At 61.1% G+C, this 26,707-nt stretch overlaps 1 protein-coding gene across 5 annotated transcripts in view; it reads right to left on the bottom strand.

Moving 5' to 3' along the window:
- COL11A2 (collagen type XI alpha 2 chain) overlaps positions 710–26,707 on the bottom strand; it is a 29,366-nt gene continuing 3,368 nt past the window's right edge. For 2 of the 5 annotated variants that reach the window (XM_018038559.1, XM_018038558.1), the window contains 65 exons: positions 26,482–26,631; positions 26,152–26,362; positions 25,207–25,369; positions 23,585–23,776; positions 22,677–22,754; positions 21,980–22,042; positions 21,149–21,328; positions 18,964–19,023; positions 18,823–18,864; positions 18,523–18,585; positions 18,137–18,211; positions 17,633–17,719; positions 17,313–17,369; positions 17,097–17,150; positions 16,954–17,007; positions 16,796–16,849; positions 16,603–16,656; positions 16,347–16,400; positions 16,196–16,240; positions 16,030–16,083; positions 15,631–15,675; positions 15,383–15,436; positions 15,144–15,188; positions 14,989–15,042; positions 14,706–14,750; positions 14,438–14,491; positions 14,270–14,314; positions 14,099–14,152; positions 13,643–13,750; positions 12,614–12,667; positions 12,264–12,317; positions 12,133–12,177; positions 11,992–12,045; positions 11,830–11,874; positions 11,649–11,702; positions 11,501–11,554; positions 11,239–11,292; positions 10,735–10,842; positions 10,502–10,591; positions 10,273–10,326; positions 9,955–10,062; positions 9,733–9,840; positions 9,539–9,592; positions 9,383–9,436; positions 9,129–9,236; positions 8,878–8,931; positions 8,626–8,679; positions 8,369–8,422; positions 8,058–8,111; positions 7,643–7,750; positions 7,230–7,283; positions 7,002–7,055; positions 6,853–6,906; positions 6,160–6,213; positions 5,812–5,919; positions 5,667–5,720; positions 5,488–5,541; positions 5,157–5,264; positions 4,969–5,022; positions 4,632–4,667; positions 4,392–4,445; positions 4,031–4,298; positions 2,842–2,954; positions 2,344–2,550; positions 710–1,809 (listed from right to left, as the gene is read on the bottom strand). In XM_018038559.1, the coding sequence (XP_017894048.1) occupies positions 1,669–1,809; positions 2,344–2,550; positions 2,842–2,954; positions 4,031–4,298; positions 4,392–4,445; positions 4,632–4,667; positions 4,969–5,022; positions 5,157–5,264; positions 5,488–5,541; positions 5,667–5,720; positions 5,812–5,919; positions 6,160–6,213; positions 6,853–6,906; positions 7,002–7,055; positions 7,230–7,283; positions 7,643–7,750; positions 8,058–8,111; positions 8,369–8,422; positions 8,626–8,679; positions 8,878–8,931; positions 9,129–9,236; positions 9,383–9,436; positions 9,539–9,592; positions 9,733–9,840; positions 9,955–10,062; positions 10,273–10,326; positions 10,502–10,591; positions 10,735–10,842; positions 11,239–11,292; positions 11,501–11,554; positions 11,649–11,702; positions 11,830–11,874; positions 11,992–12,045; positions 12,133–12,177; positions 12,264–12,317; positions 12,614–12,667; positions 13,643–13,750; positions 14,099–14,152; positions 14,270–14,314; positions 14,438–14,491; positions 14,706–14,750; positions 14,989–15,042; positions 15,144–15,188; positions 15,383–15,436; positions 15,631–15,675; positions 16,030–16,083; positions 16,196–16,240; positions 16,347–16,400; positions 16,603–16,656; positions 16,796–16,849; positions 16,954–17,007; positions 17,097–17,150; positions 17,313–17,369; positions 17,633–17,719; positions 18,137–18,211; positions 18,523–18,585; positions 18,823–18,864; positions 18,964–19,023; positions 21,149–21,328; positions 21,980–22,042; positions 22,677–22,754; positions 23,585–23,776; positions 25,207–25,369; positions 26,152–26,362; positions 26,482–26,631 (5,129 nt within the window). In that variant the 3' untranslated portion in view covers positions 710–1,668. The remainder of the gene's footprint in view (positions 1,810–2,343; positions 2,551–2,841; positions 2,955–4,030; positions 4,299–4,391; positions 4,446–4,631; positions 4,668–4,968; positions 5,023–5,156; positions 5,265–5,487; positions 5,542–5,666; positions 5,721–5,811; positions 5,920–6,159; positions 6,214–6,852; positions 6,907–7,001; positions 7,056–7,229; positions 7,284–7,642; positions 7,751–8,057; positions 8,112–8,368; positions 8,423–8,625; positions 8,680–8,877; positions 8,932–9,128; positions 9,237–9,382; positions 9,437–9,538; positions 9,593–9,732; positions 9,841–9,954; positions 10,063–10,272; positions 10,327–10,501; positions 10,592–10,734; positions 10,843–11,238; positions 11,293–11,500; positions 11,555–11,648; positions 11,703–11,829; positions 11,875–11,991; positions 12,046–12,132; positions 12,178–12,263; positions 12,318–12,613; positions 12,668–13,642; positions 13,751–14,098; positions 14,153–14,269; positions 14,315–14,437; positions 14,492–14,705; positions 14,751–14,988; positions 15,043–15,143; positions 15,189–15,382; positions 15,437–15,630; positions 15,676–16,029; positions 16,084–16,195; positions 16,241–16,346; positions 16,401–16,602; positions 16,657–16,795; positions 16,850–16,953; positions 17,008–17,096; positions 17,151–17,312; positions 17,370–17,632; positions 17,720–18,136; positions 18,212–18,522; positions 18,586–18,822; positions 18,865–18,963; positions 19,024–21,148; positions 21,329–21,979; positions 22,043–22,676; positions 22,755–23,584; positions 23,777–25,206; positions 25,370–26,151; positions 26,363–26,481; positions 26,632–26,707) is intronic. The other 3 variants (XM_018038560.1, XM_018038561.1, XM_018038562.1) reach the window with 3 other exon arrangements.

Genomic DNA, 26,707 nt, shown 5'->3' with positions numbered 1-26,707 from the left:
GGCGTCCGGCGAGGAAAGCGGCCTCGCGACCCGGAGGCCCCAGAAGAAGCATTCGTCTCTCCTGCCCAGAGGGGCGGGAGGCGGGATGCGCATCCCGGGAGCCGCCAGGGATGTCCAGAGGTGCGGCCAGCCCTGAGCAGAGGGGCCACCTGGCCCGGAAGGCTCGGAGCTGCTGAACAAGCCCCGGGATAGGGGGGAGGGCGCTGGGGGACGGCCCGGAGTCGGAGGAGACTCCGGCAGAGCCCTGTGCATCTTGCCGCGTCAGGAAGCTTGGAGGAGTGTGGACGCTGATACCCAAGAGCCTGGGGAGCCCCTGCCGCAGCCCTGGCTATGATGACGGGGCAGGCAAGCCTGCACCAAAGGCAGGGGCAGTAAACGCCGTCGTGAAAGTCAGCCTCGGTCTCCTCTTTCGCAAGGAGCTCAGACCAGGCATCTAAGGCCCCTTCCAGCCTCAAGGGCCCTAAAGGTCTGGAAGGGGTGTCAGTTAAAACCAGGGTGGGTCAGGCGCCCTCACCCTGAACCGCTCAGGGTCTGTTATGAACTCTCTCTGCACCCTAGTACCTCAACAGGACAAGTCCTCCAGGAAACGGATTAAGCCATCCATTTCTGGTAACAGCTCAGCCAGGAGTAAGGGGGGTGGTGGGAGGGGGGTCCGGTGAGGATTGAAATAACAACACAAGCAGCAGGCACACACACCCCAGGAGGAGACAATCACATTTTTTAACCACCAGTCAGAGTGGACGCAGGTCATAGTGCTGGACGAGGTCCTGGGAGTCCCTTCCATCCAGATCACACGATAGCTGAAGGGTCAGGGAGGGTGGGGCATCCAGGGCAAGGATGGGGTTGGCCAGGATGTCCGTGGGATACTCAAGGGACTCAGGGCCACCGTGGTTTCCCAACTAATGTGGAAGAATCTCAATATTTCAACCGTCTGCTGACCACTGGCCCTGCACACGCCCCTCACTATTCCACGTCTCCCCTGGGGGAGTAGCCAGGTCCCCAAGTAACGGGCGTTCCTGCAAGACCCCAGACCGAGTGAAAGACAGCAGGCAGGCAGGTCAGGGAGCCAAACACCCAGTAGGTAGAGATGAGCGAGCCCCACCTGGGCAGAGAGAGGCAGAGCCCTGAGACAAAGGAGACCGTGTATTCCAGCGTTCACAGTGGGTGCTGCGGGTGGGTGTGAGGGAGGCAGGGGTCGGCCCCCAGCCCCGCACAGTCACTGAGGAAAGCCCTGAGGCGAGGAGGAGGGTGCTGGGGCTCGCCCCTGGAGAGCCCGTCTCCAAAGTCCACTGATTTTTGTTGGGATTTCTCTCTTTATCTTTTTTGTCATTTTGCTTTCCATGCTTTAAATAATTAATATAATTACTTTTAAATACAAAATACACAGTGTCCTTTCTCTTCTCTTCCACGTGTTTGGGGTCACTGGGAGGTAAATTTTAAATAAGGGTCTCGGCTGTTGAGCAGGGCCCAGGGGGAGGGGGCGGGCCCAGGGGGAGGGGCGCCGCGGGCCCCCCTCCCCTGCTTTGCCCCTGACGGGGGACTCTCAGTGCCCTGGCCGGAGGCCCCATAGATGGCGAGAAGCCCTCCTTTGAGGTGGCACAGAGCCGACACTGTGGGACTCCAGGTGGGCCTGGCGTCGGCGGACAGGGTCAGATGGAGGAGAAGGTCCTAGCCCATGAAGCAGACAGGCCCCAGCAGCACCCCGCCCCGCCTCGGAGGGGCCCCCAGGTCTGAGAAGGAGGCGTCCAGCACCGGCAGCTGCTCCAGCACAGGCGTGCGAACCTCCAGCACCGTCCGGCCTTGCTGGGTCTTGAGGAGGGGGAGAGACACAAGAGCAAGAGGAGTGAGTGTGGGAAAGGCACGCGGGAGCCTTGGGCCACCCAACCGCAGGCCCAGGTCCCCGCGCCTTTGAGCACCGTGAGACGCTGATCCCCTCATCTACGTCACAAGTTCAAACTGTGCTAAATTTCCTATCTAAAATTTCTTCCAGAGAGCCAGGACTGGGAAAGCTGTGTGCGTGTGTGTGTGTGTGTGGGTGTGTGGGTGTGTGTGGGTGTGTGTGGGTGTGTGGGTGGGTGTGGGTGGGTGTCCTCCCTGGGGAGCGAGCAGTGTTAACAGCCCCGTGTGTGCAAAGGGGAACCCATGTAAATATGCTTATGAGCCTGCATGCCGGGCTTTGAGTGGACCCGTCCTCCACCGTCCAGCCTTCCTGGCCTTCCTGCCCTTCCCGACACCAGAAGCAGGCTTCCTCCTGCTCAGCCCAGCGCCCCTGCCCGGGGGTCTTCCTGCCTCCTCCAGCCTGAGTCCAGGGCCTGCCCCCACCCAGCTCTCCCTGGTGCCCACCTGGCAGCCATCCCGGATCTGCTTGACGTAGGGGCTGGTCTCCGGGCTCAGCTCGTCCTCATTGGCCCCACGGAGCTTCAGGGGGCCGTCCTGGGCCTCCTCAGAGCACGGGTAGGAGACGTTCTGGCGGGCTGAGACGCTGAGCAGCCGCAGGAAGGTGAGCTGCACCACGCCCACCGGGGCGCCCTCGGAGTCCACGTAGGAGAACTGGGGGAGAGCCGGGGGCTACAGTCACAGGCAGGGCCGGGGCCAGGGTCACGAAAGCGGAGTGAACAGGGAAGGGCCGGGAGAGACATGGGGAGCAGGGATCAAACAGGGCAAACGTTTGCGCAGGTGGTCAGGAGCAGGAGACAAGTTAGCAGCAGGAGACTGCTGAGAAAGAACAGAAGCATCAGCCGGCTCCACAAGGTCAAAGGCCAGGGGACGTCAGAAACCCGGGAGCCTCTAGGCCCAGAGGGGGACTGCACAGGGTCAGGGCGGCCAGGGGCCAGCTCTCACCTGCGTGACATCGTCCCTGGGCGTCACACAGGTTTCCCCTCCAGCCGTAAAGTTGCAGAAAACCCGGAAGGCATCCCGAGCACAGCCCTGGTTGGGGTCGACCCAGTACTCTCCTGTCAAGCGAGGAGGGGCGGTCAGGGCGCCTGGGCCTTGTACCCAAGAGGGCTCTGCCCCACAGGTCCCCCTGCGGCTCCCACCGGCCGCCCCCAGGCCTCTGTTCCACCCCCAGGCCCCCAGAGCATAGCCGGCCCCACTTCAGTCTCCCTCCTCACTTTATGCCCCTTCCCGCTGCTGCCACCCCTCCCCCGGGCAGCACCCCAGGCTGGCGGCTGGGGTCGGCAGGGGCGCTGACATCCGCACTCTGGCACCATGTGTGGCCACAGGCTTGCACACGTGTCTGTGTGTGTGAATGCCAGCATGTTCCACAGGTATATGTTTATTCCTGTAGACATTGGGGAGATGGTGAGCTGATGACCCCGGTGGGGGAGGGGGGAGAGAGAGAGAGAGTGTGTGTGTGTGTGTGTGTGTGTGTGTGCGCGCGCGCGCGCGTGCACTCAGTCGTGTCTGACTCTGACCCCATGGACTGTAGCCTGCCAGGTTCCTTTGTCTGTGGAATCTTCCAGGCGAGAATACTGGAGTGGGCTGCCATTTCCCACTACAAGGGATCCTCCCAACCCAGGGATTGAACCTGCATCTGCTGCGTCTCCTGACTTGGCAGGCTGATTCTCTATCACTACCACCTGGGAAGCTCTTTAAAACCCGTTTCTAACAGTAGCCCACGACTGAATGAGCTAGTCCACGTGCCTGTGATCAGTCACTCAGTCCTGTCCTACTCTTTCCCTTCCTGAGGACTGCAGCCTGCCAGGCTCCTCTGTCCATGGGATTCTTCAGGCAAGAATACTGGAGTGGGCTGCCATTTCTTCCTCCAGGGGATCTTCCTGACCCAGGGATCAAACCTGTGTCTCTCGTATCGCCTGCCTTGCAGGCAGATTCTTTACCCACTGAGCCATCACACCAGTTGCTAATACGGAAATGCTTCTGATCTTGTTGGTAAGAGCTGCCACCCCAAGCTGCCCCCCGCCGGCCTCATCCCCACCCTGACAGCTTCCCCAGGCCTCCTCGACATCCATCCTGCTTGTTCACATCGGCGCTGTGGTTCACAAGCTGAGCTCCTGAGGCTGGCACTGACCATCGGGCAGCTCCGGGTGGCAGAGCTTCAGGTCCTGGCAGGTGCGAGCAGGGCTGTCCTGGGTCCCCGTGGGCCGCCTCATTTGCTCGATCTCCTCCCTCAGGGAGTCCAGGGAGCCAAAGATCTCCTCCAGGCCCCCAGGACTGCCCGGGGCACCCCCAGTCGGCACAGCTTCATCTTCCTGCATCAGGCGGCTCCCATCCACCGAGCGCCGCGTCTTCTTGGGCATCTGGATGGGCAGGGGCTGGATCACCTCTCCCGGGGGCCCCTGGGTGAGAGACGAGGTCAGGGTGAGGGAGATGCAGAGAAACACCCAGACAGAGCAGGCCAACAGAGACGCGGGCCCTGCCTCGTGACTCACCGGGTGTCCCGGAGGGCCCTGGACGCCCTTCTCTCCCTTAGGTCCGGCAGGGCCCTGAAAAAGGAGGCAATGAGGTCATGGAGGGGTCAAGAGGTCAAGTAGGCGATTAAGGTTGCAGAGGATGAAATCGGTCAGGGCCTGGGGATGGGGGGATGGGTGGGATGTCCGTCCTGGAGAGACAGTGTCAAGTTCAGCTGTGTGCGCGCGGAGGGGGCCGTCAGAGCTGCTGGGGTCACTCACTGTGGCTCCTTTGGCTCCTTTGGGCCCAGCAGGTCCCTGTGAAATGAGGATCGAGAAAGAGGCGGTCACCACAAGGGAGGGTCGGGACATGGAGAACCGCAGAGGCGAGGTCACGAGTCCACAGGACCCTGGGGCCACCCAGGAGAGGCAGGCGGGGGAGACAAGGGGACACTGGGGAGGCGCTGGAAGGACAGGTTGGAAACTCTGCAGGTGCAGGCACATATGGGGAACATGGGGGCCTCTGCGTGTTAGGCTGGTGGTTGCCGTGGAAACCAGGGGGGATTATGGGGGCCGCGGGGTTTAGAGGATTGAGGGGAGGAACAGATGGGATACTCACAGGGAGGCCGGGGGGCCCTCCAGGACCAATGGGGCCAGATGCTCCCGGAATGCCCTAGGAAGGGGGGCCCTGGTTCAGCTGCGTCCTCCTCAGCGCCCCACTGCCCACTGCCACCCCGCCCACAGCACGCCCCCTGAATCCCCAATCTCCATCTGCCCAGACCTCCCAGCACCACGCCCCGCACTCACCGTCTCTCCCTTTTGCCCTGTGGAGCCCTGAGGACCAGGAAGCCCGCGATCACCCTTCTCCCCCTGCTCCCCAGGGGGGCCGATGAGTCCAATGAGACCTGGGTGACCCTGGAAAAGCGGACAGGTGGTGAGGGGGAGCCACAGAAGAGACCCGAGATGGGGAGAAGGAGGACCACAGGGGTCGGAGCACAGAAGGCAGGAGGGACTCAGGCCGGGCTGCGGGAAGCCCAGGGCTGCCACAGCCCTGACTGAGAAGGGACCCCCGAGAACGTGGGGTCCCCACAGGCTTCAGGGAGGAGGCTGAGATTCCTGGTTGCACGTGGTCACTCACCTTCTCGCCCTTGGCCCCAGTGTCGCCCCGGAGGCCAGGTAGCCCTGGGGGTCCCTGTGGGGAGACAGGAAGTCACTCTCTCCTGCGGGAGGTGGGACCACCACTCCAACTTCCTCCAAGGCTGGATGCCCACTGCCCCGGGGGCCCCACCCCACCCCACCCCATCCACAGTCACTCACCACAGGGCCTGGAGGCCCAGCCTGGCCTGTGGCCCCGGGACGGCCTTGCTGACCCTGCAGATTTGAGGGGACCGCAGGGATCAGGAGCCATGTCCCCGGCACCACACCCCTCCCAGCCCGGCCGAGCCTCTGCATCACGACTTACCACTGAGCCAGGGAGACCTCTCAGGCCATCAGGACCAGGCTTTCCTGCTGGGCCTGCAGGACCCACAGGGCCTGTCTTCCCTGGGGCGCCCACAGCGCCAGGGTCCCCCTGAAACACACCAAAGAAGTGTCCCGAATGGCAGAGGACGGTGTGGTAGGGGCAGCGGATCCAAGGTGGGTGGGGTGAGACAGAGGGGAGGGGTCGAACCCGAGACCCCTGGGGTAGGGAGGACAGGGAACGCCGCCTGGAGGAGGGGGCGTGGGGGAGGCGTCTGGGGGCCGGAGGGTGAGGACGGGGAGGGGCAGGGCGGTGCAATGGGCTTCCCAGCATCCAGGAGGCTCTCCCCACCTTGGCGCCCTTCTCTCCTTGTCGCCCTTCAGGACCAGATGTGCCTGCAGGTCCCTGCAGGTGGAGGGGGGGAGGGGGTGTAGGCGGCCATGAGCAGCCAGGCTCACCTCCCACCCCCGAGCATCCTCCTGGTACACACACACACACCTGTGTGCGCACACACCTTCACACACACAGTCAGAGGCTGACTCATCTCCCTCCCAAAGCAGTCCTCCTGGTACACACATAGACACAATCACAGAGGCTCACTCACTGATGTGAGAGCTGCTACAACGGTACCAGTTGTCAAAATACTGTGCATTAGGTGAAAAGCCTCTTGCCCACATACCACCAGTAAACAAAGGGTTCATCCCCTGCCAGCCCTTTTCCTCCTAACCCCTAGACCAAGGATCAAACTTGTGCCTGCCCTCCGCAGTGGGATCAAAGAGCCGCAACCACTGGGCCACCAGGAAATCCCCCCCCCCACATCTATTCTGATTGGTTGGTACACACACCACCACCCCTGGCAAGATCAGACAGGATATACAGGAGCAAAGATACCCAAATCTGCACAGCACACTCGCAAACACACGTGATCACACACACCTCCCCCAAGGACGGCTGGGACACCAGGCCTCTCCCCATCCTGCCCCCCATCGCCCCAACGGCCATCCAGCCTCCCCCAGGACTGCCCGCAAGGTCCACCTCACTTACCCTCTTTCCAAGCGGTCCAGGAGGTCCATTCTCCCCCGTGGGACCGGGGGACCCCTGTGGAGGGAGGGAGAGTGGTGGTGAGGGAGCCCCTCGGATGTGGGCATAGCGGAGGGCACTGGGCCTGCGGGTGGGGGGTCACAGGTACTCACAGGCTGTCCTGGCTCCCCGTCCTCTCCACGGTCACCCTTGGCACCATCCTGGCCCTGCAGAGACGCAGCACTGTCAGAGGGGGCCCCTGGCCTGGCTGACCTCACCCCCAAACCCGCCGATCCTCCCATTCTTCCATCTGCCCCCCATACCCCCAGTTCCCACCTGCCACGCAGAGTGCCTCCAGAGCAGACCACCCTCCTCTCCCACCCTCCCTGGGTAAGACTCACCCGAGGGCCAACTTCTCCAGGAGGGCCAGGGTCACCAGGAAAACCAACAGGACCCTGATCCGGAGGGAATCCAAGGGTCAGGGTCACAGCTCCTAAGCCCACCCAGCGCCAACACGACCCCCATTGGCACAGGGCGCACGCTCTCTCTCTACAGGCAATGCCCACCCGCACTGCCCTAGGAAGAGGGCCTCCAGTAGCCCTTCTCCCCACCTCATGCACGGCCTGCCCTCCAAGGCTTTCAGGTTAAGTTTCATTTTCTCTCTGGATCCCAAACTCCATAATCCCTCCCAGGAGACCCTGTTCCCCCCCACAAGTCCCCCACACTCTTGCCCCCCCCCCACTCCAAGATCCTCACACGCATCCCTAGGTCTCCACGCACAGGGCCCTCCTCCAAGCCCCCTCCCCAAACTCACAGGGTTCCCTTTGGGACCGTCGTCGCCGGTGGGGCCCTTAGGCCCTGGCGGTCCCGCCTCTCCCGCCTGCCCAGTCTCTCCTTTCTCCCCGCGCTCCCCACGCGGACCCTGAAGGATGGGTGGAGGTTACAGACGGTCCCAAAGGAGGATTCAGCCCCCGCTTCCAAGACGTCTTCAGCCTCCCCCTCATCCCCCCGCCCCCACTGACATCAGGGTGCACACAGAAGTCGAGCCCATGGAGGGAGTCTGGGCCCCTCTTCCTTTCGAGGAAAGGGGGGTGGAGCCCCCTCGGATTCAGGGACCAGGCCCCCTGAGAACGGCTGGGAGCTGCAGCTCCAGGAGGTCACAGAAAAGGTGGGGGTGGGAATGAGGGGGTGGAGGGGCTTGGGGAGCCAGCTCCAGACCCACCGCTCACCTTGACCCCTGGCTCGCCCTGGACTCCCAGAGATCCTGACTCTCCTGGCTCCCCCTGCAAGGAGATGGGGGTCAAGAGCCTTCATTCCCCCGCGCCTCCAAAATCCTGATACTCCCCGTCTTTCTCTCTGTCTCTCTCTCGGTCACACTGCGCAGTTCCTCTGACGACTGAGCACAGGCCGCGGCAGTGAAAGCACTGACTCCTGGCATGGGACCACCGGTGTCCCCGTCCCCATCGCTCTCCTTTGAGGCCCCCACCGGAAATGGTGGAAACTCACCCCCCAAGGCCCTCCCTGTACCCTTTCCCAGTACCTTCTCTCCAGGGGGACCCAAGTTCCCAACACCTCCTGGGGGGCCTTGTGGACCCTGAAAGAGAACCAGAAATAAAGGGGAGGGGTTGCCCCGTGGGCTCAGAGGCTGGACGAGGCCTGAGGTCACCACCGCGAGTCGCCGTCGTGGGAGGCCTTCCTGGGGCCAGCGGCGTCTCTCGGCATCTGAGATGAGACCAGAGGTTACAGCCTAGGGGAAGGGAGGCAGGGCACTGGCTACACCAGGGCCGGAGGACTCACATCCGCTCCATTGGGTCCAGCTGGGCCTCGAGGTCCTGGGGGGCCAGGTGGTCCCTGGAGAGAAGCAGACGCCCGGAGATGGGCCAGGAGGTGAGAGAAGGCGAGCCAAGGATTCCCGGAGCGGCGGGGCCAGGGAAGCGGGCACGGAGGGAGGCGGCCGGGCCAGGGCAGGGTGGGCGCTGGAAGCCGGGGGGACTAGCAGGTGAGGCTGGGGTCAGGAGGGGCCCACCCCGTCAAGGGGGCCACACTCACCATCGGGCCCACGTCTCCTGTTTCTCCCTTCTCCCCCGAGGGGCCTGGTAGACCCTGCGCAGGTGTACACAACACAGACCCAGGTGACCAACCCACCTGGAGCATGCCCTCCCCCGGCCCCTCCCCCCAGACCCCAGACCCCCACCCCCCAGCCCTTCTTCCCAAGCAGGGGCTGGTGAGGGTCTGGGGCAGACACCAGCCCCGCTGTGACCCCCCCACCTCTCAGCCCCTGCCTCCTCCCCCCAGCTCACCTGCAGACCAATGGGTCCCGGGGGTCCATTGAATCCTCTTGTTCCTTCGTCACCTTTGGCTCCGAAATGTCCCTGGGGACCCCGAGCTCCAGGCTCCCCATCTGCCCCCTGAGGTCGGGGAGGGCAGGGACGAGGACTCAGAGATGGTCCTGGGTCCGGGGTTTTCTAGCCCTGCCCAGAACTGGGCAGCAGGCCCAGAGCCCCCCATCCCCACCCCCAACTCCAAGGGCAGAATCGGGGCACCGGTCACTCACCGCAGCGCCAGGCTGCCCCACAGGCCCGATGGGTCCGGGGGGCCCAGGGGGACCCTGGGGGAGAAAGCAGAGTCAGAGACGCCAAGACAAGGGGCGGGGCCGGGAGGGGCTGAGGTTCAGGGGCAGAGGGGAGAAGTCAGAGGGATGAACACTCACGTGCTCCCCCTTGTTGCCTTTGGCGCCCTTCTGTCCAGGGTCTCCCACCTCGCCCTGGGGGAGGGCAGGGGGAACGTTAGAGGAAGCAGAGGGCAGGAGGGCAGGAGGGCAGGAGGAGCCGCGGGCCCGGGGGCCACCCCCAGCCCAGCGAGCTCTCGCGCAGAAGCTGAGCCCGGGGCCTGGGGCTCTCTCACCTTGTCTCCGTCCTCTCCTGCCCCACCTGGGGGCCCGGCGGGGCCAGGAAGCCCCACGGGACCCTGCACCCCATCGCGGCCGGTCGGACCGATGGGGCCCTTCTCGCCCTGTGGGAGAGGAAGGCAGGCGTCGTGACCCACAGATGCTGTTACCCTGGAGGCCCCTCGAGGCCCAGCAGCTCCCAGACCCCCCGCAGTGCTTCCCAGGGACCCCGAACTCACCGGGACCCCTTTCTCTCCCGCTGCTCCAGGCGGACCCTGTGGTCCTGGGCGCCCTGGGGGGCCAATGGGTCCCCCGGATCCTGCCGAACCTCGCTCACCAGGGGATCCCTGCGACAGGAGCAAGCGTCAGACCCGCTAAAGGGGACACCACAGCCCCTGACACCAGAGCGCACCCAGCCACGGTTCCCAGGAGAAAAGCCCAGCATCGGAGGCCTCATGCGACCCCAGCCTCCCTCTGCCAGGTCCCGCAGCCCCACCGGAATCCAGATGCTGCCCCGCACCCTTCCTCCCACCACCCTCCAAGGGCCCCAGACTCACCGCAGGGCCAGGGGGACCAGCCGGGCCTTCATTCCCCTTCAGACCAGGCCCACCCTGTGAGCCAGAGATTGGGGACAACAGACGTGAGACGGGAGAGGGGGACCTCACAGGCTGGGAGCTTAGGAGACACATGGAGAAGGCTGGGGGCTGGGACGTGGGTGTGGGGTGACGCTGGGTGCCAGGAGGTGCGGGGCCTCGTTACGGGCATCCGGGTTGGGGTCACACTCACAGCAGTGCCAGGGAGGCCTCTCTCTCCTGGAAAGCCCCTCAGACCAGCGGGACCATCCTTCCCCGGGGCCCCAGGGGGTCCGGGATCACCCTAAAAGGAAACGAAGGTGATGAACCACTGCCAGGCTCCCCAGTTGGGCAGAGACCTCTGCCCCTTCAAACCCCCAACGGGCTGCCCCCTTAGGCACCCGAACCCCGTTCTCCCAAGCGCCCCTTCCCGGGCCCTCTGCTGACCTTCGTGCCTTCTTTTCCAGCTGTTCCAGTCAGTCCCTGCTCTCCAGGGGGGCCGGGGGGACCTGGGTGGCCTCGCTCCCCCATGGGCCCGGTTTCCCCTGCGGCTCCCTGGGACGGAGGCAGACAGACTCCAGTCTCAGCCCCCGCCTCACTCTGGTCACCTCGCGGTGCCCCCAGTACCCCTTCCTGTCTGCCCTAGGGTTCCCCTAGGCCTCCATGCTGGCCCCCCTTCCCCGGTGTGGGGTGCCCACACCGCCCGGTGTCCCTGTCGGGGCCCTTCCTCTGCTCCAAGATGCACAAAGAGGAGAACTGGTCCCGGAAACAGATGGAGCTCTGGGATCCCTGCTCCAAACCCAGCCCCCACCACGCACCCCAGTCCCAGGGGCCCCGCAGGCAAAGCAGGGTCAGGGGCCTGGGATCAGGAGAAGGGAGAAGAGAGGCAGACGTTCCAACCCCCAGGGTCTGGGATGCTTTGTCTCTGCAGGGGGTGGGGGGCAAGCGTACCTGGGGTCCCACCACTCCTGGGGGGCCAGGGGGCCCGGTCTTCCCTTGGAAGCCCTGAGAGAGAAAGAGAGGAGAGGGGGTCAGAGCACACAGTCTGGCCTGGACACAGCACAGTCCCCAGGCTCCCGGGTCACCACCGAGTCCTTGGCTGCGGTCTGAACAGCATTGGGATGGGGGTCACTCCCAGGAGACCCTTCCTTGGGGGCCTTCCAGACAGGACGGCGGGGTGGGGGCGCTCTGTGGGCGCCGGGGTGCCACTCACCACTTCTCCTCTCTGGCCTGGGTGTCCCGGCAGCCCGTCCTTCCCAGGGGGGCCCTGGAAGGGGTTCAGAGGTCAGGTGAGCTCTAGACTGGGCAGGGGGTGAGGAGGAGGGGCACTCAGAGCCAAGGCAGGTCAGAGGGCAGCTTACCGGAGGTCCTTTGGGGCCAGGAAATCCGTTGGGGCCCTGAGGCCCAGGGAGACCCTAGAGACGGAGCTGGTTGTCAGGAGAACGGGGAGCGGGCTGGGCAGGGGACCTGCCCCATGGAGAGGGAGCCGGCACCACTGGCCCCTGGACAGCGCCAGGGCGCAGGGGACTCGACCACACTCACCCTCTCTCCGGGAGGCCCGTGGGGGCCGTCTCCACCTGAGGTTCCCTGTGGGGGAGATAGAGAGGAAGAGAGGCTGACTTCTAGCCAACTCGAAAGTCAGAGAAGGGGATGCAGCTGGGCGCCAGGCCGGAGGGTAGACGGAGCCCCGCTGAGACCACCAACCTTGGCTCCAGACTTCCCGGTGGCGCCTCGAGGTCCCCGCTGACCACGCGGACCCTAGAGAGAGGACAGGGGAGTTATCAGAAAGACCCCCAAAGCACCCCCTTGGGCTCCCGAGCCACAAGCCTCTTCCACTGCACTCACCGTGGGGCCGCGCTCTCCCCGAGGCCCTGATTTCCCTGACAGGCCCTGGTGGGGGCAAAGTGAAGACAACGCATCAGCCCTGAGCCCCCCAGAGCCACCCCTCCCCCCACAGCCCCCCTTCCCCAGCTTACCCGGGCTCCCTTCTCTCCACTGGCTCCAGGAAAACCCGGAAATCCCAGCGACCCCTGGTGAGGATGGAAAAGGGGGAAAACCGAGAAGTCAAGAAGAGGGCAGGCTGGGGAAAGGCCAAGGTGGGTCAGGAGAGGTGATGGAAGCAGCGGGTGGAGACTCGGGCTCTGCCAATAGCTTAGTGGCCTTAGACAAGCCCTGGTACTCTCTGGGACTCCGTTTCCCCATCTGTAGAATGGGCGTGGACTAAATTCTGTCTAGGGTCCCCTCCCTGCTCTGTCCGTCTGTGCTTCCTGCAATTAGAGGTCAGGGAAGGGAGAGGGAGGAGGGGTTCAGTGGGGCATCAAATCACCTTGGGGCCCTGGCGTCCGGGGTAGCCAGGCAGACCAGGAACACCCAGCTTGCCCTGTGGACAGACAGGGGGCCATCAGGAGCAAGTGGGACCACGGATCCCACTCCATCCTGGAGACCCAGCCCCCAAACAGCAAACATCTAGCGTGCCCCCAACCCCCACCGCCCTCATCCCCAACCAACCCCACCCCAGGCTGCCTGGCATTTACAAAAGGGGACTCTCCTTCCTGAGAGTGGATTTTACCCAGACTCCAGGGCTGGAATCTCATCTCCTCTGTATCTTAAAATCAGCAGCTCACGCCCTGCAGGCGCTGAGATCCCCTGCCTGCCCGGCACATCTGCTCCCTCCTCCCCGGCACACACAACCGCTCCTCCAAGACCAGCCCCCTTGCAGCCCCCACTCTGCCTTGCTGCAGGCTCAGCTCTGCAGCCCCCACCGCCAGCCCCCCATGCCCTTCCCCCTGAGGCCTCAGGACCTGTCTTGCCGAAGAGTGGATGTGGGGAGCAGGGATCCGGTCGCCTGACTCCAGGGGCTCCAACCCTGGTTCTACCCTGCACTGGCTTTGTGACGAGCAAGCCCCCAAACCTCCTGGTGCTTCAGGACCGTAGTAGTGCCCACCCCGTGGGGCTGACAGGACACGGTAGCCAGGTTAGCCGTGAAGATGGCAGAGCTCACCGCCTCGCCAGCTCTGTTCCTTCTCAGAGTACCTACTGGTCTGAGTCTGCACACACTTTCCCTCTGCCTGGCACCCCCAGGAACCCTGTGACGGCCTCTCTGCGTGTCCCCACAAATCTGTTGTGAACTCTTTATGACGGGGACTTTCCTAGGCTTCTTATGTAGCCCCTCTCAACCCGTCAGTGTCTAGGGGGTGCCAGACACAGACAGGAGCGTGATTAACGCACGCTCATCTTTGACTGACTTTCCGGCTTCAGCCATTGGTGTCCCTGCACCCGCTCTGACCCCAGCACCCCAGGCCTCACCCCCTCCATGTCCCAGAGCACGTAGACATTGACCCCCTCGCCCCGTCACCTTCTCGCCCATGAGCCCCGGGGGCCCAGGGTCCCCCGTGGGTCCAGTGCGCCCCTTCGGCCCCTCAGGACCATCCTCACCCCTGGAGCCGGGGACTCCAACCTCGCCCTGGGGGAGAGGAACAGAGAGGTGAGAGATCGGGACTCGGGGTGGGAGCTGAGCTCCGAGATGGGGGACAGGCCCCCGTGAGGCTGGTGGGGTCGGTGGGGGTCCCTGGAGTTCCTGCAAGACGAGGAGCCCCAAGGGGCAGGGAGAGGGTGGTGATCAGCCAGCCAGTGGGTCACAGAGCGCAGGGCTGGGTCCTGCTTGGATCGGGCTCTAAAGGGAGGTCAGATCCTCAAGGGAGCCTGGAGATGGGCAGTCCAGGGGTGTTGGAGTGAGGCTGGTAACTGGGGGCTCAAAGAGGAGGGTCACCAGCGCTTGGAGTTGGGGGGCAACGAGGAGGTCTCTACTCACCCTGTCGCCTTTCACACCCATGTCCCCTTTGAAGCCAGGAAAGCCATCCTCGCCCTGAGAAATATGAATGAGTGAGAGGACATCACGGATGATGGAAGGAGGGGTGGGCAGAGGCGGGCAGGAGAGGGGGCGGAAGGCAGAGGGGAGCTGGGGCTGAGAAGCATTGCTCACCTTTTCACCCTTGTGACCCTTCAGACCCCGAATTCCATCCACGCCCTGGAATTGGAGGGGGGACAGATGGAGTGGTCAGGAGGGGCGGTGGGGCTGGCAGGACCAAGCTCTGGGCCCGGCTGGCCGCCCCGACCTCAGCCTTCCTCTCCCAGCCGGCTGGTCTCTTACCTTGATGCCCCGAGGTCCTGGGTACCCCAGAGGACCCTGAGGTCCGGATGGCCCCTGCACGAGGACAGAGAGGGTCGATAAAGGGTCTTGGGGTCACTGAGGGCGCCCCAGGGTGGGAGAAAGGGAAGTGAGCAATCGGAGTCTGGAGAGGGTTGCAGGGGGTGGACTGTCAGAGCCACGTGAAGATACGAGGAGATCCCAAGGACTTGGACGCCCAGGTCTGGGTGGCAACCCCGCCAGGGGATGAAAGGGGCATGGAAGAGCTTACCTGGTTTCCTTTGGTTCCAGGAGGGCCTTCCTTGCCCGGGTGACCCTGGGGGTAGGGGAAGGAGAGCGTGACCACTGGTCCCTGACACTTCCTGCATCCCTCTCTACACTTCTTGGACCCAAATGCCCCCGGGACCTAATGAAGCTGACTGACCATTGGCAGCATCACCAGTGACCTCCCAGGGCAAGGGACACTCCGTAAGGATACTCACTGAGGTGCCTGCAAGTCACTCCCTGGGGTGGAGGTTCAGGGGGGATTTGTATGAAGAGGTGGGGGCACTCACCGGGGGTCCATCTGAGCCAGGCATGCCAGGCAGCCCTGGTTTCCCTCGAGGACCCTGCAGGGAGACGAGGACACTCAGTCCCAGCCAGACATTTGGGGGCTCCTTGCAACCCGCCTCAGCACACCCACCGTCCCCCAGATCCCTTAATCACTTACCTTCTCTCCATGAGGGCCGATGGCACCCTGGGGCCCGGGGAGACCCTAGACACCGGAGAGAGACGTCACAGGGGCCCCCAGGGGTGGGCCCCACTTTCTCCCCCAGCCAGCAGCCCTAGTTCACAGCACAAGCGGCAAAGACTTGAGGCCCTTCATTTCCAGTCCCCAGGCAGCGTCTGACCCACTGTGGGAGCGCAGGGGGAGCCCCTCAGGTTGGGGGGGCAGACAGGACCACTCACCTGGGTCCCGGGGGTCCCCTGCTGTCCGGGAGGTCCTGGCTCTCCCTGGGGTCCCTGGAAACAGGCAGCCAGGCAGGGGTCAGAAGGGAATGGTGACAGAACAAACGGGGCAGAGGAGCTGAGTCCCAGGAGGGACGGCGAGGGGCCAGCGCCGGGAGCAGGAGGGGGCGAAGGGGCAAAGGGACGAGGGCCTTGGCAGAGTTGCGGGGGGCGGAGGGTCGGGGGGGGTCTCCATGCCCGTCACTTACCAAGCTACCTTTGGGACCGTGGGGGCCATCCATGCCTCGGACTCCCTGAAACATGAGAGGGGCGTGAGTCCGGGACAGACCTGTGGTTTCCGAAGCCAGGCCATCCCACAGGACAGGGCAGGCGCGTGGCAGCTGCCCTCCAGTTCATCCCAAACCTAAGCAAACACGGCCGCCCGGATCCACGGGGCATGGGGCTCTGGTCTGTGGGTTTCTGGGGCTTTGTTTTGTTTCTCTTGAGACCTTTTTTTTTTTTGCTATGCCCAAAGTGTTTGATGCACTACAGGATATGGGCCCACGTGGGCACCTTCGGGTGCAGGCTCAAGGGGCAGTGGGGGCGGGGCGGGGAGGCATTCAGGGAAGGTAGAGAGGGCAGGGTCAGAGTCAGGGACAGTCACTCACCGGGGGTCCAGGAATCCCAGGAGGGCCTTTGGGGCCAAGGAGACCTCGAGGTCCCTGCGTTCAGGTGAGGGGAAAACAGGACCACGTGGGTGAGAGAGCGCGTCCCTTTCATGCCCACGCCCCTCCTCTGGGGTCTGAACCACACTCCCCGCCCCCCGACACTCACCGACTCCCCAGGCAGCCCCCGAGGCCCGATCTCTCCATCGTCTCCCTGGAGGAGGACATGTGAAGCAGCCTCACCTTCCAGAACCCCCCACCCCCAGCCCCAGCACCCCCCGGCCCCCACCCCGCCTGCCCACGCAGGCTGCAACACTTACCCTCTCTCCATCCTCACCAGGGGGCCCAGGAAGGCCCTGAGCACCAGTATCACCCTGAAAAATGGGCCACCAGGTAAGAGGGGTACAGAGTCCCCAACACAGACAGACACAGACCGTTTTCAGGGTCCAAGGAAGTTCCTTCTCTCAGCTCCTGCTGGGATCATCAGCCTCCTTCTCTGGCCTCAAGATCCCTCCCTCCCTTCCCCTCCAGGGAAGATCTGCCCCCATCACAACACCCTATGGACCCGATACTCACTCTGTGTCCCTTCTCTCCAGGCAGCCCTGGGAGGCCGTCAAATCCTCGGTCACCCTAAGGAGGAGAGGGGCAGCCCAGGTGAGGTGCCAGCCCCTTTCCCATCAAGTCCTGAGTGGGGTGGGGCTGTATCCCCAGGAAACAGATGAGCTCGGGAGTTTTGGGTGGGCATCAGAGAGGGGCCCAGGCCTGTTACCTTCACTCCAGGTTCCCCAGGCATCCCTCGGGCTCCATCAGCACCCGCTCGGCCCTGGGGGTGCAGGGGAGGTGTCAGAGCAAGCAGGGGCCCAGCCCTCCACCCCCTGCACCCTGTCTCCATCCCCCACCCCCTCCCATCCCACCCCAGTCACTCACCCTTCGCCCCGCCTTGCCAGGAGGGCCCATGAGGCCCTGAGGTCCCCTGGGGCCCTAGGAGGGAGAGATAGGGGCAGGGTTAGTGGGCACAGGTTGGCGGGGGGCAGCACTGAGCTGGGGACCAGGTCGGGGGAGGCTGCCACCTGAGGTCCCAGGTCTCCAGACTCTCCTTTCATGCCAGGGCTCCCGGGTTGTCCCTGTGAGGAGAGAGGGGGGCTTGCTGAAGGACCTGCCTGTCGGTGGCTGCAGAGTCTTCCCCCAATGCAGCAAAGTAACTCTCAACTTGGTCCTTTTCCAGGACTGTCCATACCCCTACACATGGATAAAGGACCGCCTATCACAACACCCCACGCACTCACCAGGGGGCCAGGGCGGCCTGTGTATCCCATGGGGCCGGGGGGTCCTCGGAGGGCCATCTAGGGGGGCAAAGCAGACGGCAGAGCTGAGCACAGGCAGCAGGAGCACCCCAGACCCCGGGTCACCTCCCAGATTCACCCTTCTTCCCTGACCTTCATTCCGCTGCCCTGATCGTCGTCAACCTCGCTGTCAGCCCCCAAGCCAACCCAGACCTCTCCCTGCCCTACAGTCACACCGACCTACCTTTCCAACCCCTCCTAGTGCCTTCCTCTGCCTACCACACCCCTCCTGCCCCCCTCGCAGGACCCCCGGCCCTACTCACCCGCGCCTGCTGCAGAATGGCCTGGGCCTGGGCCTCCTGGGCCGCCACCACAGGGCCCTTGTCACCCCCACCACTGCCGAACCGGAACTGTGGGGCAAGGAGAAAAAAGTCTAGATTCTTCCAGGAAGTCCACGAGAGCCCCGAAACCAGAGGCATCACCCAGCATGTGGGCCTCCATCTCCCAGGTTCCAGATACCCTAAGCCCTCCTCCAGTGTCTCCCCTGGGCTCCGGGTCATCACTCAGAGGTTTCCAGAAATGTAGCTCCTGTCTCCCTCCCTCACTCTCAGCCTCATCCTCCTAGATTCCCTGAAATCTAGGATTTTCTGCCCGATTCTAGATGCTCCATGTTTGGTTCTAGGTCATCAATGAGGCCTGAAACCCTCCACCCCGATGATCACATTCTTTGGGTGGATTGTCCCGAGAGACTCCTCTTAGGTTTTCCTCCCCTTTTGGTTCCCTGCCCTCTCCTCAGCCTGTTCCACAAAGCCCAGAAGACCACTCACAGGGAGCATGAGGGATGTTCCGGGAGGGCCAGGGGCGCCATCTGATCCAGGGAGCCCGGCTCTGCCTGGGGGGCCCTGGAGAAAGACGGAGTGACAGCATGTTGTTAGGCCCCGGCATCATCTTGAAACCCTCCTCAATGGAATAGATGCAGACTTCCCTAGATCTCCCCACACCCCATGGAGAAACACGTCATGGAGAAAATCAACAGTGAGACACCAGACTGCTCCCCCGCCAACCACACGCTGCCTTCTTTTCTGGGTGCTGAGGGCACAGCAGCCCCTCCATCAGTAATCAACCAGCTGATGAGAAATCACCGAGAATGGTACATCCCTGGATACCAGCGGCTCCTTTGCAGCCCTCCCTGCCCCACAGGATGCTCTCATACCCTCTCGCCTGGGTCTCCAACTGGGCCTGGGTTGCCTTGGATACCAGGGGGACCAGGAAATCCCTGAAGAACACAAGAAGAGGGGGTCAGATGTGGGCGGTCAGATGGAAGAGGGGTATGTGGCTGGGGGTGGTCTCCGCAGAAGAAATCTGGGGATCTGGGAAGCTCTGATTGGAAGGATGCTCCAAGTTCTAAGGAGGAGGCCTGGGCCAATGCTGGGAAGGCACAGGTGAGCAGGTAGGAAGCATTTCTGCAAAAAGAATGGAGGCTGGGGGGGGCGGGGTCACAGCTAGAACTCACCGCAGGGCCTTCTGGACCAGGGGGCCCCTCCACTAGCATGCCCTGCGGAGCCAAAGGTTAAAAGTCAAAGGCTATAGGGCTAGCACCCCACCTCCTTCCCTTCTTCCCACTGCCCTCTGCTCAGTGACCAGAGTGACTTACAGGTTCCAGCACCGCAGGCTCCCCCTTCTCTCCCTTCAGCCCCCGGGGGCCACGGGCAGCCTGAGGGAGACACACATGTAACCCCCAGTGGGGCCCGTGAGCAGCCCCGACTGGGACTGCCCCCACCAGGACTGCCCTCAACCTGGTGCAGTCACAGGTCCTCTGGAGACCTCCCTGACCTAACCCCCCAAACTCCCTGGTCCTCCTCCAAGACTCCCTCTTCACAGACCTCCCAGGTCTGCCAAGGGAGATCTCGGGGTTCCCCACCCCCCAATTCCCTGCCCCACCTCAGCAAACACACCCTCCCCGTCTCCCTGAGAACCTCTCTCAGGAAGGTCCCCAGACAGTTCCTGGGACACCAGACCCCCAATCTTCCCAGACCCTCTCCTGGAGGACTGCACCTTATCCCCCACACTTCCTTAGGACCTTAAGAAACCATCAACTTCCTCACCTTTAACTCAACTCGCTAAGTAAGATTCTAAGATTTTGATAGAGTTTTACTTGGGTTTGGGGAAGGTCATGCATCCATATGAGAATCTGACATAATCTACAGTGTCTTTCTCCAGAAAAGAAAAAGGGTATGCCCTTATGCCCATAATTTCACTTAGAATTTCAAGGGGCTCACAAGTTTAAAACTCCCCAGAGATTAGACATTCATACTCTAAGTATATTTGGAGAGCAGTCCCCACTGATACTTCCAACTTGGAGCTTATAACTGGATTTTGAAAAAATACAACTTGGGCTCAGTTACTCAAGCCCCGGCACAGAGCCCCTCAGCTCCTTCCAGCGCCGCTCCCAGCATGGAAGCTAGACCCTTCCTCTAACCCTCATTTAAACTTCAAGCCTACCAGTAGCCTCTCTTCCACACTTCCAGTCAAATGCCCACCCCTAGCTCTGGGGCCACAACCAAGATAAGGACAGGGAGAATGGGGGATATTTATTTACCACGTCCCCCGACTCTCTCAACAAAGATCTTCAAAATGCCCCCTCTACCTCCATCCTGACCGAACAATAACGATCATTTTCCAAACTCTCCCATATCCCAGATCAATCCTAAGTTTCCGGCATAAGGGAAAGGCAGCAGAGGGTCAAAGGTGGCAATATTAGAGCACGGAGGGTGGAATGAGGCAGCAGGGTTGGGGAGAGAGCTCTGACGGCAAGGCAGGCAGAAGATGAAGTGAGCACAGGAAATACCCCACTGACAGGGAGTGGCTGAAGACACAGGACACAATTAAGGGAGACAGAACAAAGGGACAAACTCTTGGAAGCAAGAATGATACCAGGGCCAAAAAAAATCAAACATGGCCAAGACGGTTAGAAAATGAACCAGATAAAACAGGAAGTGGTGGGAAAGACAGGAAGCAGCCAAGGAAAGAGGATCCAGGAAGTGGACCTTCAATAACAATATGGCTGCCACAGCCGAGAAAGAAAAGAGATTCACAAAACAAGACAGAAAGTGAGAAAGTGACTCTGGGAAATGGATTACGACAAAGAAAGGCAATTCTCCCAGAAAACACACATCTTTCAGAAAACAGATACACAGCAAGTGGCCATGATAAATATTTAGACCCACAATGGAAACGTTGTGATTTGGATGACTGGAGACACATACGAAGTGGCTTATTACCAAAGAATAAGACGGCATGAAAAACTAGAGCAGAAACACAAAGAATTAGTCCCCTCCAGTCCAATCTGCCACAGTCACCTGAATGGATGTCATGACTGGGACCAGAGGGGACAGACAGGAAGTGGCCTGTAGGTTAGAAAACGTGACAGAGAAAGTCAGATTGTTTGGGCAGCAACATGGATAAAAAATGGTTTTGATCAAGAAGAAATGATGGAGACAGACTGAAAACGGACATATGACAGGGGCTTATGACCGAAAGCCTATGAAATCCAGCTTGATGGAGATAGGAAGGGACCGAGAAAGACAGCAAGTGGCCAGAGGATTGAAAAAAAACCAAATGCTTCAGACAGAAGGAACCATAAGGAGTCACAGAGTAAGACATTTGACAAGGGAAGGCAGGAAGTAATCTTTTCAAGCAACAGATACAATCCACTTGAACAAAAAATGGCAAATCACCACCGGTGGGAAGTAGCTCTCAGACGACAGACAACAACCAAAGACAACAGGAAGTGATTCCCGCTGGAGGTCAAGAGTGGAAGAGGAGCTTCTTGGACTTACGGCTCCCGAGTGGGCTGTCTCCGCAGACAGGGCAGGGCCAAGCTCCGTCTCCTCGCGGTAATCGTCCCCATAGGCATAGGTGTAATCGTAGGGCCCTGCTGGGGGCTCTGCGCCACCCTCCCCATACTCCTCTGTCAGGAACCTGTCGGCTGTGGGGGGGACCTGGAGATCTGTCTGCTCCTTCCCGGGGGTGGGGAGGGAGAGGGGTAGATGGGGGCATTAGGGCTAAGAGGAGGTCTCCCCTGCACCCCAGGGTGTGACAACTTCCAGCCCAAAGGGTACTGAGGGTGATGGGGGCCATTTTCCTCCCAAGAAGAGCAAGGGGAGCCATTGAAGAGAAGGGGGACGGCCACCAAAGGCCCCCAGCGAGGAGAGAGGTCCAGAAAGTGGGCGTGGCTGGAAGAAGTAAGGGGTAATGAGAAGGGTGGCCAGAGGGCTGGACACAGAGTGGACAGTCCATGGACATAATGATGGAAGAAGGGGTCCAAGGAACGACCAAAGAAATTGGTGGAAAGACAGACAGTGACAGGGTTGCACAGAAAATGGCTCCTGGGAACGGAAATGTGAGAGAAGTACAACTGTTGACAACGTGGAAGGGGACGACCCCAGAGCCAAAGAATAAAGGCAGGGACACGGACGCTGCGGAAGAACGGCTGTCCCGAGAGACAGCAGACCCAGAGATCCGGAGCAGCCAGGAGACAGCATCGCGGACCAGAGGCAAAGAGCCTCCGGCCAGAAGAGGGGCTGGCTCATCAAGACGCCCTAGGGCAAGGGGGGCAGGCCACAGACGCCCACCAGCCCAAGCTGGGGCGAGGGTGGGGATGGAGTTACCTCCGCAGGGGGCGGCAAAGGGCTTGACTCCAGGATTCCTTCCTCTTCACCTGGGGTGGGCTCCTACCCCCAAGGGGAACGGAGGGGAGAGGAGCAGAGGGCGGGAAGGAGAGAGGTTAGCGGCAAAGGAGGCCAAGCAGCAGCCCCTCCCGAGGGCAGCATCTGTCTGTGCTGGGGGTGGGGGCAGTCTCAGATCTTGCAGCCCCTTTGGAGGGGGTACAGTTCAGGGAGAGTGAATCTCTGAGGTCAGAGAGGTTCGGGGGCAGAGATCTGGATGCCCCGGCTCTACCTGCCGGTAACCGCTGCCTCTGGTCCTGGGGGGGCCCCGGGCAGTGGGGGGAGCTGCCTGCTGAGCCAGGTGCCGGGAGAGGGGAGGCTGGCCCCGGGCTGGGCTGGAACCTTCACTTCGAGAGGGCCTCTGGTCTGGTGAGGGGGACGCCTGCCGGGCTGCTGACCTCTTGGCAGGAGGGGCAGGCTTTCGGGGAGGGGTCCGACGCCCCCTGGGGGGAGGGGGAGCCCTGTGGTTGGGGCTTGGAGGTCGCTGCAGTGGAGAGACACCGGAGGGGCAGTGAGCACATGCCCTTAATCTAGATACAGCGTGGCTCTCCCCAAAGTGGGAAGGGGAGGACAGTGTCTTAGACGTTTGCAAGGGGTTGGTGGGGAGAACAGGGGAAGGGAAGGGGTCCCTCAAGTTTACCTGATAATCAGGGGTGGTGCCCGTAGTCATCACATCATAATAGGGGGGCTCGTAGTCATAGTAGAGAGACTCAGTGGACTGGGGTTGCGGGAGGGACGGTGGGAACAGGTGGGAAGGGGGTGGGGGAGGGGGAGGGGGAAGAGGAGGTGGATGGGAGTTGGGGATGATGGAGGGATAGGAGTCAGGAGAGAGGTGGGGTGGGAAGGGGGGTGGGGGAGGGGGGTGAGTCCCGAACATGGGACAGAAGCAGACATGATTAAGAGATTGAGCCTCCAACCTTCAGATCACTGACCCCAGATCACACTTGTCACTCTAGCTGTCAGGACTCCACCCCACTCAGGGCCTCCCCGCCCTTCTCCCCACCCCCACCAACAGCCCCCCGATCCTGCCCCTCCCGGGGCAAGCAGGGGCCAGAGACGGCCCTGCATGCTCACCTGCACAGGCCTCTACCTCCTACTCCTTCCCCACATCTCTTCCTGGGTCTCCCCAGTTCAACTTCTCCTGTCTCTGTCTCTCCCTCCTCAGCTCTCCCAACCTCTGCCCACACCCCTCAGTTCTCACCCTCACCCTCCACGGCCTCCCAATCTCTTAATTCAAGGAAGAGACGGAAAACCCAAGGACAGTTCCAGGAAGACTAGCAGAGGAGACACAAGCCAGGGACACAGTTCCCAGCCATGAATTCTTCATAACGACTTTTTATTTTTACATGAAAATAAAAAGGTTGATGAATGAGGACTGGGAGAAGGGCGGGGTGACGGGACTAGAGGGGATGGTTGGGGAGGGGGTACTGGGGGCAGAGCAGGAGCCCGGCATTGGACGGGCCACTGGGGGAATTCCCCTGGGGCACTGTGGTGGCGGCTTCCCTCCCCGGGGCGTGCTGCAGTTTGGGGTACGCCCAGCTCCCTCACCTGTGCCTGGGGTTCCTGGTTTTGTGGCCTGTGAAGTCTTGGTGGTTGCTGCTTTGGAGATCTCTGCGTCCTGTGAGATGGCTGTCTCTGGGGTCTCTCCCTCCAACCCCCCTCACACTCCAGCTCCTTCTGGTCACAGGATTCGTAGGCAGCTTGCACTCCCGGGATGATGGAGAGCTCCTGAATATCACCCTGCAAAAAGGAAGGGACAGGAATGGAGGCAGGCGGAGAGGGCTTCAGAGAGATGCAGCATAGAGTCTGGGACATGGGTCAGAGGTTAGACTACATGATGGAGACGGCCAGCACCAGCCCGTCCACACGCGCAGTTTCTTTGCAGGTTTCAAAGGACCTTCTTTTTCATAACCCCCTTGAACCTTCCCAACAACTAGACAGCTGGACAAGGATCAGAGTCAGCAGGACAAGGGTCTTCATGCTCATTTTCCAAGCACAGTGCATTCATAAAAGTTCCAAGAGACAATGACTGGCCCAAGGTCATGCCAAGTGGTAGAATCAGGACTAGAATTCAAGCCTTCCACCCCAAGTTCAGCTCTTGGCCTACACCCTGCCCATGTGGTCGTGCATGAGCCTGTTTACAGGGGCTTCTGGAGACCTAAGGTTGGAGACCCAACCTTAGTTGCTTTGACCTTCCAATGCAGTGTTGATAAGAATTCTCTGGACCTCTGGAAACGGGACGAAGCCAATTCTGATTTCCAATGGCATATACTTGCACCCACGTGTGGTACTGAGCAAAGCCCTGTATGGGGGTGGGTTATAGCTTGGGAATACTGTCTCAACTCCAGAGCAGAACTTGGGATGATAGAGATCTGATGATGTTCTCCGGCGTTCCCCTTGGCTCTAAGCCAGCAGGTATTCAGAAAACATTGGCTGGCTGGGTGGGTGCATGGACGGATGGACGGGTAGATGGATAGATGGCTGGGTGGGTGAATGGGGGCTCAGACGCTTGACTGAAGGAGAGGGTGGATGGATGATGAGTGAGTGAGTGTATTTGTGGGTGGACTGATACAGAGGAAAATGAGAGGCACAGCGTAGACAGAAATGGAAGTAGATGGAAGAAGTGGAGAAATGGCTGGATGGAGAGTCGGGGGGTGAAGAGATGGGTGGGTAAATGGGATGCACGTACCCTTCCATGCACATGCAGACAGGGTGGAGGAGCAGCTGGATGGGTGGGTAGACGGATGGATGACTTAGAGAGGATGGATGGATGGATGGATGGATGGATGGAAGGACAGGTGAACAGATGGGTGGTCTCAAGGAAGGAATGGCTAAGCAGGGGAAGAATAGGCAGGTGGGAGAATACAAGCCCAAATGCTTGAGTAGGTGGGTGAGTGTGTAAATGAACAGAGGGGTGGATGGATGGGTGGATGGGTGGACTAATGAAAACTGACTGACAGAATAAATGACTATGGACACTCCTGCCGTATAAACGGGCATTTAATTTTTCTACAAAATAAAAAAAAATGTAGTCCTGAAGATGGGAAGTAGAAATAGACATTTATGAAAGGAAAAGTGAAGGGTCAAGACACAGGAAGATGGAGTACTGAGGTCAGGAGGGGAGCGAACAGATGCAGGACCAGCACCCTCTCTCTAGTTGCTGCGGTTACCTCAAAGACTTCCTCATCCAGGATCCGAGCACCGAAGATGATCACGCCCCGGGTGTCCAGAACTGGACGGGCACTCCGGGGGAGGGGCCGAGTGACTCGCTTCTTACAGTCAATTATCAGGGTGACAGACTGGCCCTTCACAGCCACAGCCACACGGTGCCACCTGGTCGTGGGAGCAGGAGAGGGTCCAGTGACCAACTGAAGGGAGGAAAGTCACGAGGGCCGGGGAGCCGTTGACCAACAGGCTGACAAGCGAACGGTAACACAGGAGCAGTCACAGCAGCTGCCATTCACTGAGTGCTCACAGTACCCCAGGCACCACGCAATCACTTTCCCGTTTGATTCTCCTGATTCTAGTATCCCTACTTTTCAGACATGGAAACCAAGTCTCAAAAGAGTCAAGCAGATAGGTATGGCTGAGTCCCTTTGCTGTCCACCTGAAACTATCACAACATTGTTATTTGGCTATACTCCAATATAAAACCAAAAGTTTTTTTTAGTAATAAAAATAAATAAAAGAAAAAAAAACACTCAAGTAACTTGCCCAAGGTACAAGGTAGTCCTATACACAAGGATTTAATCTCTGAAGCCCAAACTCTGGGCTAGAAGAGACTTGACTAAAGTTTGGGCAGTGGGTAAGCAAGTGGTAGCCCAAAGGGATTTTCTAGATTAGGGGGGGAAATTGAAGGCAGGATGAGAAGGGGGTGACAGAGGATGAGATGGTTGGATGGCATCACCGACTCAATGGACATGAGTTTGAGCAAACTCCAGGGGATGGTGACAGGGAAGCCTGGCGTGCTGCAGTCAAGGGGTCACAAAGAGTCAGACACAACTTAGCAACTGAACAACAACAACAAGGATTAGGGGTGGGCGTTCTGGGGGCAGGAACCAGAGGGGAGCTCCTAAGAGACAGGCCGGACAGGACAGAGGAGCACACTGACTTACTTGCCATCCGCCAGGCTGAGGCCTCTGAAGACAGGCTGAGCCGGCGGTTGCGGCCGCCCAGTCTGGTCCTCGTACAGGAAGCGGACCGGTCGGCCGAGCTCCAGGCCCAGCTGCCGGACGCCCTGGGCACTGTAGAGGGTCAGGAGGGGCGCCTGGAGGCCCGGGCGGGTCCGGACCACAGTCAGCAGAGAGAAATCTTTGGGAAAGCCTCCTGGGACACAGACACACAGTGGGAGGAAGAGGCAAGGTGAGCCATCAACCCCTTCCCCCCTGATCCCACCCCCCATGGCCTTGCCCTCGGCTCTCCCTGCTCTGGCAGGTCACCCATACCTGGAAAGAGCTGGCGGGTGGGTGCACTGAGCTGGGCAGGTCGGGACACTCGGTAGGCCACATCAGCTGGACAGATGCCTCTCGCCCTCCGGACACCATCAGGGAGGGCGGGGAACCTCAGGGCCCGAAGCACATCCACGGGGGCTGCACCTGGGAGAGTTTGCGAGGGTCAGGGGAAGGCACGCACTCCCAGGGGGGCATGCACAGGGGACTTTGGGAATCTAGA

Source organism: Capra hircus, chromosome 23 (genome assembly GCF_001704415.2).
Source record: "Capra hircus breed San Clemente chromosome 23, ASM170441v1, whole genome shotgun sequence".
Classification (NCBI taxonomy): Eukaryota; Metazoa; Chordata; class Mammalia; order Artiodactyla; family Bovidae; genus Capra; species Capra hircus.
The sequence above is the reverse complement of the archived record's forward strand: the minus strand, read 5'-3'. Positions and strand labels throughout refer to the sequence as shown.